The 12,838-nt window shown below is 59.7% G+C and overlaps 1 protein-coding gene across 1 annotated transcript in view; it reads left to right on the plus strand.

The window, feature by feature from the left end:
* The first annotated feature begins 5,285 nt into the window (after positions 1-5,285).
* ALLC (allantoicase) overlaps positions 5,286-12,838 on the plus strand; it is a 28,681-nt gene continuing 21,128 nt past the window's right edge. Inside the window, exon 1 of the mRNA XM_082746355.1 lies at positions 5,286-5,514. Coding sequence (XP_082602481.1) covers positions 5,502-5,514 — 13 coding nt within the window. The 5' untranslated portion in view covers positions 5,286-5,501. The remainder of the gene's footprint in view (positions 5,515-12,838) is intronic.

Below are 12,838 nucleotides of genomic sequence, written 5' to 3' on the forward strand. Positions count from 1 at the left end.
GTTGAGCACAAACAGTGGCAGCAGCGTCTTCAGTTCCCGTCGGCCCTTCCATTTCCGCGTGGAGAAGAAGCCCTCCCTTTGGCCCACGTGTCTGCAATTACGTTAAAATGTCTGCTCCTTTTCACTGTGACCTAAATAGGGGACATTTTGCTTGGGGCAAGCGCAGGTTTCGGGGGAAGGAAACCAAAGCTGTGTGCAGCTGACGTGCGAGCGTGTGGTGTCCTCGTGGTGTCCTGTCCCGTGGGCGCTGCCCATCGGTGACGGACGACTCGCCCTGGACCGAATTTTGTGACAACAACATGAAGGATCTCACGGTATCCATGGATCTGGACTCTCCTTGGGGTGCAGGCGGACCCCCTTCTGCCCACCGGTGGTGGTCATGGGTTGGGTCAGGCTCCTTGTCACGGGGGCCTTTCCATGGGCTGCGTCAGAGACACGAGCGAGACCTGATCTGGGAGGTTGTGTGCCGTCCCACCACGAGGGCGTTCTGTCCACGAGGGGTGACCCCCCCAGGTCCCGTGCGCGCTCAGGGAGGGGACATCACAGCGTGTAGACACCGGGAGGCAAGTCCGGAGGGGGCCGCCACAGCATCTGAGGTCCCTTTCCTTTTTGGGCATCAACCACACTTCTTCATGTTTCAAAGAATACAGCACAAGGGCATGGCCTCTGCCCTGAGGCGGCTTTCCAGCACCCCGCACGGAGCCCCTGCTCTTTCAGTCTGAGCGTGGGTCAGAGGTGAGCACCGGCCTTCTCAAGGGCTCTCCTGGCTCGTGTGCTGTCCCGGGGGGGCCCCGGCCCCTCGGGGTCTCCTCCCCCCCTTGGAGGCAAGGGGAGCAGAGGGCAATCCCTCTGGGCTCTCATGTCCCCTCCAACTCTGGAGAAGCGGGAGGGAGCTCAGCGGGTCCAGCTCCTGCTGCCGCCTCCTGCATGTGGCTGTCCTGCCTTGATGCCCACTCAAAGCAAATCTGATAGGAGATCAACCACGGGGCAGAAGGCAGATCATTGCTCCTAACTTAATCCCCGACTTCTCAACAAGGGACCTGTTCCCATGGCAGAGTCTGATCTGCAGGGCAGGGGGGAGGTTCCTGGCTGGGGTGAGAGCCGGGATTCAGGAGGTGCCGCAGACAGCACGGAGCTGTGCTCCTTCAAGCCCCGCCCCGGAAGCGTGGGCGGAGGTGGAGGAGGGAGCCCAGCCCAGGCAGCTGGTGGGGCTGCAGACCCGCGGGTCCACGCTGCCATCCAGCGGCGGGAGGAGGACATGCGTCTGCAGCCGGGAGCGCGGGGTTAGCACAGATGCTGGGGGCGGGGGGCTCTTTAGGATGGGGTGTGTGTGTGCGCATGTGCGTGCTCGTGCGTACGTGTGCATGGGTGTGCATATGTGCACATGCGTGTGCGTGTGTGCGCGAGAGAGGAGGGGAGCAGTGAGAGGCAGGGGGAGATGCTGCGGAACAAAGGGCAGGCAGGCCGGGAAAGGAGAGGCTCTGGCCCCCGGACCCAGGGGAGCCATGTCCTTCAGAAAACCCTCAGCCACGTGGTTCCTCCTCCACATCCCCAGGGTGGTGGCGGTGGCGGCCATCTAGACGGACAAAAAAAGCCCACTCCGGGGAAGGATCGGTGGTTCTGATTGTAGGAGGCAGAGGAGCTAGCTCTAGGAAGGGGATAGGATTAATCTCCGGTCCCAGCATCCCCGCACAAAGGCTGGTCCAGGCCGGGAAGATGACACAGGGGCGTTTCTGTGGGGGCAGGCTCAGGTCCCTGACTGGTGTTGTGAGACTTTCCATCATTCTTCCGGGGGCAGCATAGTGTCCTGTTCCTGCCTCATTCAGACTTGAGCAACGACTCTCACTGTCTGCCTGTGCCGGCCGGCCGGCTCCCCCTGGGGCTGTTTGGACAGCGTGCTCACCCTAGTTCCTTGGGGGACTGGGTGGGCAGGTGAGGACCGAGGGACAGTCACCAGGCGTTACCCACATCAATCCAGCAGATCCGAACCAAGGGTGGGAGGTGTTTCTTAGCCGTAAGCAAGAAAATCAGAGTCTGGCTAATTTAAGCAGAAAGGGGATTCGTTGAAAGGTTTTTGGAAGTTCACAGGAATTTTGGAAAGACTGGAGAGCCATTGGGAACCATGGAGAAGGGAACAGAGCCCATGGATCATGCTGTAGAAGGACCCAGCTGCTGCTCTTGCCATACAAGCTGCATTAGTATCTCACTGGCTCACCTCCAGAGTCTGGAGGGCAGGTCTGTGTGGGTACGTACTGTCCTGGGGCCATGTTGTGCAGCTGCACAGGTTGTGCACTGCACAAATCCAGAGAAGCCATTTCACAGAACTCCCACAAGTGGCGGCTGGTATGTGTCTGTGCCCGAGCTATAGAGGAGGCTGGGAAAGCACAGAGTTTTCAGTATCTCTGGTGGAGGAATACTGCTTTCCAAGTATGAGCATAAACCGAATGCGCTGTATCGGTTCGTCTGTGCCGTGCAACGACCCACCCAGAGCTCAGTGACTTCAAATAGTAACCATGTTTTTACCTATTCCCCATGATTCTAGGGGTCAACCATTTGGGCTGGGACAGCAGGGTGCTTCTTCTGGTCACGGCTGGGCTCCCCTGTCTCTTGGCAGCTGCCCGAGCAGTCATGCCTCGGTGGGCAGGCCAGGATTCTCATCCTCAAGTGACCAGCCCGGGGGTGTGAACAAGGTGGCAGTTCCAGAAAGCAGGAGTGGGCCCACAAGGCTGCCTGAGGCCCAAGCCCTGAGCAGGAACGATGTGGCTCTGTCACCTTCTATAGCTACGTGCGAAGGTGCGTCCGGATTCAAGGGGCCACATGGGGTGTGAGAAGACGCAGCAGGATCTGGACGGTTGTGGCCACGTTTGCAACCTGCCACCCAGAGGGAAAGGGCAGGTATGTCCCGACAGGATGGTGGGAGCAGGAAGGACCTTGCAGGTGGTCAGTCGGAGTTTGGTGCGCGTGAACAGGAGGGAGGAGCCCCTGAGGGATGCGCACTGCAGGCTGGATCAGGTCCTTTATCTCTGTCTGAAGGTGCAGCAGGCCCTGGGAGCTGCGGTGGGTCCTGCCGCTCAAAGTCAGGGTCTGGGAGGAGGTTGAGGCACAAGGTAGGTTGTGAAGGCAGACGTTTCTAGCATCGCGCTGGGGCTCAGGGGTAGTGGGCTGCTTCTGGCTGTGGTGTCCTGGCCTGCCCGTCAGGCCGTGCCCGTGGGGCCATGCCCAGCCCCGGTGACCCCGAGAGACACCCCGCCAGCTTCATCCACGGGCGCAGATGGCACAGAGACAGCACCCCGAAGCAGGAAGAGCCCACGCCTGCAGTCTGCATTCTCGCTGCCGTGGGCCACCCTGGCCCCAAACCTTTCTACCCGTCATCCCCCATCAGGGGCCCTCGTGGGGGTCAGTTACCCACTGCTAGGTCACAAACGACCCTACAAGCCGGCAGCTGTGTACTGTCTTGCACGGGTTCTGTGGCTCAGGAACGTGGGAGCAGCTGAGCCGGCTGGCTGGTTCCGGCCCCGGCTCCTCTGGGGCGGCTGTCGAGGTGCGCCGCGGGCGGCTCTCAACTTCAGCCTCTGGGTGAAGGGTCTGCTCTCGCCGCTCCCAGGGCCCCGACGGGCTCCATCCAGCTCCGGGCTCTGGGACCACCGCTGTGCTGGCTCTCGTCCCCCCCCCCCCCCCACAGCGCCGTCGAGAAGCACGGGCACAAAGCCAGGAGGGCTCGGTCTCCACGTCGCCGCATGTGGCATCGAGCACGCGGAGCTGAGTGAGGCAGGGGACGTAGACTCTAAATTTAATTCAACTTCTTTTAAATTAACTTAAATTTTATTTTCATGTATTATTTATTTGAGAGAGAGAAGGAGAGAGAGAGTGTGAGAGAGAGCACAGCGGGGGCTGGGCAGAGGGAGAGGGAGAAGCAGAGTCTTGGCTGAGCAGAGAGCCTGATGCGGGGCTGGAAACCAGGACCCCAAGATCATGACCTGAACGGAAGGCAGACGCTTTACAGACTGAGCCACCCAGGCGCCCCTTAACTTCAACTTTAGATGTGATTTTAAGTAGCTAGTGGCTGGACAGTGTGGCTCACAGCACCCTGTTCTCCAGGTCCTGGACCTGCCGCCCGGCACTGCCTTGCCGCGTGCAGAGGTCCAGACCCCCGGAGCCTCCCAGATCTGCAGTCAGAAGCTACACCGTAGCGGCTGTCCCGCGGCTCGGATGCACCACACTCAGGGAGCTGGGCTCCAGGTGCGGACAGGCGGCTCCGCGGCCTTCGCAAGCCCCGAGTATCCCTCTTGGCTGTTCTCTGTGCTCGACTCAGGTCACGGGTGAAGAGAACCCCAGGACAGGGTCACAGGGTCACTTCTGTTAGTTTAATAAAGCAGCACCCGCTATGGACAGAGGCACAGATGTGGCTTGTGTTCTTAAGAATTCCCCCTGGACGGCTGGACGGACGTGTCCGCACAGACCTGAGGACCTGGGCACCAACCAGAGGCTGGGGAGTACCTGGAGGGGGTGCGCTTTCCAAATCAGGGATGCAGGGGTGTAGGAGGGGAGAAGGGAAGGCCAAGCTGGTGACGAAACAAAGGATGGTGACAGACGTCCACCCCGTACTGCCAGCCCCCAGGCCTCCAAGGCCGGGTGCCGGTGCCGTGTGGACGAGCCGAGCTCCTGCTCCCGTTCAGCCGCTCATGACTCAAGTGACCTTGCATGAATCTCCGACCTCCTGAGCCTCAGTTCTCCATCTGTGGACCCGGACACGACCGCTCTGCAGGGTGGGGTGACAATGCCACCCGCTGGGCACCGCGCACGTTGGGGCCACTGTGCTGTTCCCGCCTCACGGAGAGCTCTTCCTCTAGACCGTGGGCTCCAGGGCAGGGACCGGCGTCTGCTGCACTCCACGAGGCGGGGCCCCTCTCATCAAGGTCCATGGAGTCCTTTAAATCATGTGAACCTCGCGGTGCATCCACCTCTTCCTGGGGACCGAGGGTCCTTCCCTGTCAAGTCCCCCAGGGGCTGTCCTCTCTCGAACTGTGGCTGTGTGTGCAGAATCCGTGCGTTTGCTGGAGGCTCAGAGACACGGGCTGGGCGTCCTGTCCTGGCTGGGCTGAGGGGGTGTTTCAGGACCAGGCCAGTGGGGATGGGCTCTTGTGGGGGATCAGGCCTGGCTGTGTGCCCCCAGTGAGGTCCCTGCAGAGACTCCCTTGGCTTCTTCAGGGAGGGGCTGCTCCATGGCCGAGCCCCCGCCCCCAGCCCTTGTGACATCACAGAGGCTCGGCCAGTCTCTGGGAAGTTCTGTCTTGTTGGGTGAGGCCCCTCTAAACTTCCTCCTGGCCAGCAGTGAGCACCATGGGACCCTGGCTGGCTTGTGGGGAGCAGGAAACCGGGTGCTGAACACTGAACTTGGGGTGCTGCGTGAGGTTGGGTGCCGCTCAGACACACCTTCCTGCTTTAAAGCTGTCTGTGACGGAGGAACGGGCCAAGGAGGGACTCAGCGCGATGAGCCTCTGATGGCGTCCATCGGTAAGGCCGGGGCCAGCGGCGTCCACGGAGCGCGGGGCGGGCATGGGACTAGTGCCGGGTTGGGGGTGTTCCAGACCCCATGGCCCGTGATGCCGGGCTGGGCCCTGCTCTACGCCCCACGCTCCCCTCCCCACTCCTGCTCCTCCAGCCCCCCCGTGAGTCATGGGTCTTTGCAGAGCTCGTCCGGGGGTGAAACAAGCTGGTGACCTGCCCACAGCAGAGCCGCAGCGCCGTGCTGGGAGCCTGGCCTGGGCTTTCCGCCCGCCGGCTGCACCCGCTGCTGCTTGAACTCCCTCTGGTTTTATGCCAAATATGAATCAACTCCTTTTATCTCCAAAAACCTCACACTTCTGGCCGAAGCTTCACTGAAGTCCCCGCAGGTGCAGTGGGTCGCTGGGGGTCGCAGGTCTGCTCCCGCGGTCCCACACCTATGGGCAGAGCCCGGCTTGCTGTCCTACTCTCCTGCCGTCCTGCACACCCTCCACACGTCTTGTCTTTTAAGGCAAATCCCGAGGGGACAGTAGAGCGTGAGCGGCGCCTGAGTGTGTGGAATTTCAGGATGATACTTTCTCCGTCAGAAAGACAATGATCGCGCGCTCTCCAGAGGTGACTGTCCTCAGGCTCCTCACGGTGGACGAATCTGATGCGACTTGTAGAAAATGCTCCCGCACACTCACGGCTTGCCCCTTTCGGAGGGGATCTTGCTCCCTCACAAGGAATTATTTTTGAAAACCTCATTTAAACACCCAGACTTGGAAGTAGACGCACGGGTGGTGCGCCTTTGGGTGAGGGAAGGTCAGGTCCGGCGGGTACTCCCTCCCGCACAGAGACCTTGTCCGCCCCGTGGACAGGACGGCAGGACACAGTGGACGGCTGGGGAGATGAGCAGAGCCGGGTGAGCCCACGCCACCCAAGGTGCCTAGCTGCGAGCTCCCACGGCCAGGCAGAGGACCTGCTTCCCCACAAGTCCCCAAGGACTTGGAGCCTGGGCCGTGAGGGACACGTTCGGGCTTCGTGGCTCAGGAGAGAAACCCAGACACAGACCGTGAGCTCCCTCCGTGCAGCCGGGGTGCGGTGTGTGGTCAGGCCTGCACAGTGTTCTGGAACCGCATGGGAGGGGTCCCCGTTTTCCTTGGCACACTAAAAGAGACTCCAGGAAAGTTAACGCACGGTGTTACGTTACTTTCAGGCGTAGAACATGGGGGTTCAGCAGCAGCCCCACGGATCACCCACTGCTGCTCACGACCCTGTCTCCTCCGTCCCCGTCACCTGCCCCCCCCCCCCCCCCCCGCCTCTGGGGACGTCCGTGTGTCTCTGTAGGTAACAGTCTGTGTCTGGGTTTGTCTCTCTCTCTCTTTTCCCTTTGCTCGTTTGTTTTCTTCCTTAAATTCCACATGAGCGAAACCATATGATACTTGTCTTTCTCTGACGGACTTAACTTCACTCAGCGGAGTACTCTCCGGCCCCTTCCGTGTCCTTACAAGTGGCAAGACTTCTTTCTTCCTGATGGCTGAGTGACAGTCCACTGTGTGTCTACAGCACATCTCCTTTCTCCGTGCGTGAGTCGGCAGACACCGGGCTGCTCCTTATCTCGGCCGTCATAGAGGATGCGGCTGTAAACCCGAGAACTCGTCCCTTTGCACGGGTGCGTCTGTGGTCTCCCATGAATCCGCAGGCGTGTGAGAGCTGGCTTGTGGGGTCGTTCTGCTTTCTTCCTCACGTGTGTACCCTGGGGTGGAGAACCTTACCCTATCCTGGCCTTCCAGAGTGTCTGGAGAACACATAAGGAATTGTGCAGCGCCTGGGGAGACAGTGAAGACGGTGCTGTTTTCTTCATCGTCAACGAAGGGGTGGCTCTGTGGCTTCCTCCCCAGGCCCCTGGAAGCCCGTCCCGCCCCTTTCATTACCGTGCGACACTGGGCGTCTCTGGGCATCTCTGCAATGGGTGTGATCACAAGTAACGCCCAGCTGGCGTGAGGAAGGCAGGAGAACAGGTGTGAGGCAGGAAAGCAGGCGAGGAGGCAGGGTTGGGACCCAAGATGCCCCTTGTCTTCCGGACGCCCGTCTCATGCTGTTACACTTATTTTAGGGAAAGCGTGGCAGGACCCAACTGCAACCAGACCCAGGCCTTTAGTGGAGGCGCCAGCTTGGCCGACAGGCCTCCAGGCGACCAGTGGGTGCTGTCGGTGTTCCGCTTCGGGGAGGCCAGGATGGCCCGAGACGGGTCAGGCGGGCCTTTGCGGGTCGGGCAGGATACTCCCAGACAGCAGGGTTGGCCTGGGGTCCCCGGTGGCTCTAGTGAGTGTCCCAGGTGCGCCTCTGTGTGTCCCTTAAAATGGGCACAGCTGATGGTGCCACAGCCTCTGCCCTCAAGGATCCGATGACTCCGTTTTCTCTCCTGCTTGCTCGAGGGTGCGGAGCGGCCCTTGTCCGTGGGCCCCAGGATCTGTGAACACAATCCCGCCTGCAAGATCCCCCTTGCTGTGTGAAGTCCCTTGTCACGGGGTCAGGCATGAGGGAGCCAAAGAGACGGGCTGGCCTGGGTCAGCATGTTCCGGCACTGACAAGAGGCCGCCAAAGAGCTCTAAGATCGCGGAACGTTGTGTCTAAATTAATAAAAAGGGATATTAAGACAATGGTGCTCCCTACAGTGGGGACCGTTGCTAGAAGCTTCTCCAGCAATGGAAATCGCTCTTCTGGGCTGCTCTGTGCAGAAGCTCCCAGGCACACCTGGCTCCCGAGCCCATAAAATGCGGCCGGTGCGACCAAGAAGCTGAGTTTTATATTTCATTGGACCTAAAGTTGCATACGATGTGTGGCAAATGGTCCCTATCTTAGCACAACCGTAAAATACCCGGCCAGTGTTACGCCTTCTGCACACTTAGGGCCTGGTAGGGATGGTCTCTGCTACTTGCAGGCCTGACCTCTGGTACGGTTGGGGAAGGTGTGAGCAGCAGTAGAGAACATCGTGCTGAACTTCACCTGCGCCCTCCCCTCCTCTGCTGTTTCTATGAACCAGTCCAGGGGTTTGGGCTCCTTGCCCCTTTATCTCTGGTGGCGCGTCTGCGGGGAGGGCTGGTTTCTGCGTTATCTCAGAGAAACACATGCGAAGCTCGTGGCCGCCGGCTCGTGGCCCAAGTGGAGCTTCAGCAAGAGAATGTTGGAGGTGTCTGCGCGACTGTGTCCCGAGGCAGCCGTGCCGCCTCCGCTGGCGCCCCAGCTCGGGGCGAGCGTGCAGGCTGGGGGGAAGCGCCGGGACATGGGGGCGGTGGGAAGGCCAAGGCAGGAGCCCGGGGGAAACCTCTGCCCCAAACCGAATTCACAAACCGAAAACAGATGGGTCCGAACGCCGCCGGGTTTCACTTGGAAAAGCAAACATTGGCGTTGAAAATCTCCAGCTGGTTTGCGGGGCTCTTCAACAAATGCTCCTGCACACTAAGGGGCTTCAGGAAAGCGGGTTCCCCTGGGGCCGCCTGCGCCGCAGACACTGGGGCTGGGAAGGTCCTGCCTTGCCGCCTGCACCACAGAGGGCACTGCGACCCTGACCCTGAAGTTGGTGCTTTCTTGAGAGCTGCGAGTTCATTGATTTGCAAAATGGAAACATTCATTTGCAGAAGGGAGCAGGGTTTTTTGTTTGTTTTGTTTTGTTTTGTGTTTTAAGGAAGTGCTGAAGTGACTGCCTAAATCTGAGGGTCAGGATTTGGGGGTGGGAGCACTGATCCCTTTGAGAAATGTGGAAAATGCTCGTCTGTCTGGCTCTTTCCCCACGCATCTGCAGCCTCTGCTCCATGGCGGCTGCGTGCACTTCTTGGTGGAGGTCCCCCAAGGCACAGTGAAGAAAAAGACGGACTAGAGCAGCCGTGAAAAGATGCCCTTCCCGCTGCTCTGGTGAGGAGGGAGGCGGGATGACAAGACCCGCAAGGCACCTGCCCCGTGTTGCCAGAACACCGGCGTTTTCTGCCCAGCTGGGTAGCTGGGAGAGGGGCCTTAAGCTGTTGGCTTTGGCGGAATGTTAGCGAGCTCCGTCCTGCTGCCTATGGAGCTCGCCGCAACTGCCGGGGAGAAAATGGGGACTTTTCAAAAGAATGACCAGGTAAATCAGATGTCACGGGATCATTCAAGAAAATTAAATATGCGAGAAGGCTTTGTCCAGCATCCATGGCTGGCTGGGCTCCGTGTGATCTTGTCGGGGACACGGGACGGTTACTGCGCTGCCGACGGGGGAAAGCCCACGTGGCCCACAGGTGCGGACCTGGCACTGGGCGGGCTGGCCCCCAGCTCGGAGGTCCTGAGCCCAGGTGGGGCCGCTGGAGAGCCCGGCCGAGCTGAGCCGGGACAGAACAAACCTGCCACGTCTCGCCTTTGACGAGCTGCCCCGGCCGTGGCAGAGTGAGGTCCACGCAGGAGCCTTAGAAGCAGGCTGTGCGGGGCGCGTATCTGACTCGTGGTCCGGCCTCCGTGCGTGGTGGTGGAGAGGAAGCCCGGCACGTCCCTGCACAGTCGGGTAGAGCTTTCTGTGACGGACTGTTCTGCGTGTACTCCACGGCGTGGAAGCCACGTGTGCTCCCGAGTCCACTGAGTATGGAAGCCACGTGTGCTTCCGAGCCCTCAAAATGTGGCTAGTCCAAGAGGGAAAACGGCACTGTTCATTTTATTAGATTTATTTAATTATAATGAAATTGTATAATTACATTATTAGATGTATTAGATGGCCACGCACGGCCAGTAGCTTCTAGGTTGGATGGGGCAGGTGCGGACAGATGTTGACCTCTCGCTCGTGGGTCCCGCAGCCTCCCCTCCCTGCGTGTCTCCCCTGCCCCTCCTCCTCCTCGAGTCCTGGCTCAGGAGTCCATTCCCAGGGGGAGCCCCCAGGGCCCCAGAGGTCCCGGCGTGCTATAAGGGCGTCACTGCCGTCTTGATCACCAGCACTGCCCGCTGTCGTGTCCGTGTCCTGCCCTCGGCTGTCAGCCCCCGAGGAGCAGGTGTAATCCCCGCCTTGGCCCAGGGCCTGAACATCACAGGACTGTGCACACGATTGCAGAACGGTCTCACTCGCCGTCTGTGTCCCCGTAGGCCAGCACTGTGCTAAGGGCTTTCATATGTCGAACAAAGTTAGGCGCATCTGCGTTGGAGCCGTGGCACCCTTCCCAGCTGTGTGGTCTGTACACTTCACTTGGCCTCTCAAAGGCGCGTTTCTTCATTTGTAAGATGCCGGCAATACCGGCATCTCAGCATTCTGCGGATTAAAAGAGAGAAACCCCACGCACTGTGTATGACTTTACTGAAAACTCATGATCAACGTCAGCAGATTTCTCCGGCACCTTTTCATCCTCAGGAAGATTTTAGTCCAGTGAGGGAAGCAGTATTTTAAAACACGGAATGAGTTAGAAAACATTATTCATTCACTCATGTATGGAGGAAATATTTACTAAGCATCTCGCACGTGCCGGGCCGTGTTCCAAGCCCCAGGGCAGTGTCCGTGGACCAGACGGAGATCACTGTGCTCATGGGGCTCACGTCTCACTGGGGGAGACGCATGAGACAATGACAAGCAAATTACACAGTATGTGTGTCTGCTGTGAAAACAGAGGTAGATGGGTTCAGGGTGTGGGAGGTGCTGGAGAGTGGGAATGTCGCTGTGAATGGGGCGTCAGGCTTACTGAGAGGGTGATCGTGCAGCACGGGCTTGAAGGGAGGTGAGGGCGCCTGTGCAGAACCCCAGGAAGAACCTTCCAGCAGAGGGGGCGGCCGCTGCCCAGCGATGGGGCGGGACATACCCGGGGCTGGGACGGGCGAGTCGGGGGTCGCGCCCTGTGGACCTTGAGGGACACCGGCTCTTACTCTGACTGGAAGGCGAGCCACACCCGCCGGCCGTTTGACAGGGGCCCTCTAGTTTGAGAAAGGTGGCGCTGGTGTCCTGCTGGGGGCGACGGCTGCCGCCAGGGAGGGGTGGCCCCGGGGACCAGAGGGAGGGGAGTTCGCAGGGCCCAGCTGGGGTGCGTGAGTGATCCAGGAGAGAGATGACGATGCCCCCCGCGCCCCATTCTCTCTCTGTGTGGATAAGGCATATAACGTGTATAATTTCACCGTGGAAGGTTTCTGTGTGTTCAGAAGTAGAGGAGGCTTCTCGGGCCCGTCGTGCGTGTGCCGTCACCCGCGACAGCAGCCCTCGGGCCACGGCCAGCCTTTTCCATCCGCGCCTTTACGCGCTGCCCTCCTGCTGGGGTGACGCGGAAGGAAAGGCCATGTTCTACCGTTTCCGGGTTCTGGATCCAACTTCTGGGCCGACGTGATGTTGGGATAAGTAGGATTCGAGGTCTAAGGGGAAGAGGAGACACAGGGGAGGTGATCCTGAGACTGCGTGAGCAGCTGGAGGACGCGGGCGTCCAGGGGAGGCGGCAGATGCGAGCCCTGTGGGAGGCGCGCCGGCCCGGGGACGCGGTCACACATCCGGGAGACAGTCGGAGTGGGCAGGTGCAAGTCCAGGAGGGCGATCGCATTTGGGGACAGTCGTCAGGGGAGTGCGGTTAGAAGCCAGGAGACGGTGTGAGGCCCCCGGGGTGAGGGGCGGTACTGGCGGAGCCAGGGGCCCCCGGAGTGAGCAGCTCAGGGAGGCCTGTGAGGGCAACAGCAGGGAGCCGCCGGCGCTTCCCGCGCTGTAGGAGCTCATCAGCGCAGACGTCGCTCCAGCTCCCACTGCCGAGGGCAGGTCCTGGGGTGCGATTGCTACAAAAAGTGTCCACAAGTGTCATAAGGAAAGCTGCCATTCTCTGAATCATCATCGTCCTGTGATTTCGGGAGAGAGTTGACTTCTCATGTCCATCGACCATTTCCGTTTCTTCTGTTGTGAGCGGATCTTACTGAGACACTAGTTTTTGTGGGGCTTTCTCTTTTCACCATATGAGGGGCGGAAAAACAGTAGGAACAAGGCGGGCATCCACTGGCGTAGGAGAGGGGCGACTGCCAGGCCAACCCTGACTCCCCCGTCCACACCTCTGCCCTTCTCCAAATCTCTGCCTTCTCAAAGTAAGTGTGCGTTGGATTGAGTAATGTTAGCCCCACTCGTGATGTAGCAAAGGGTCCTGCATCCCCTTGGGTGGAGTGACCTCTGTGCCTTAGTCTCGGAAGGTTCCAGAACACTGCTCTGTATGGGTGTCTGGGGCGTCTGTTTCCCCTGCAGGCAGGGCAGGCATTCGCCTCTGCACCCCATTTCTATCCAGGGCCTGCCTCCTAATTGCTCAAATAAATGTTTTTTGAATGGATCTAACTACACACTTTGAAAGCAAATTATCCCTTTCTAAGTTATGTTATGTTAAGTTATGTT

Source organism: Mustela nivalis (genome assembly GCF_964662115.1).
Source record: "Mustela nivalis genome assembly, chromosome: 8".
Lineage (NCBI taxonomy): Eukaryota > Metazoa > Chordata > Mammalia > Carnivora > Mustelidae > Mustela > Mustela nivalis.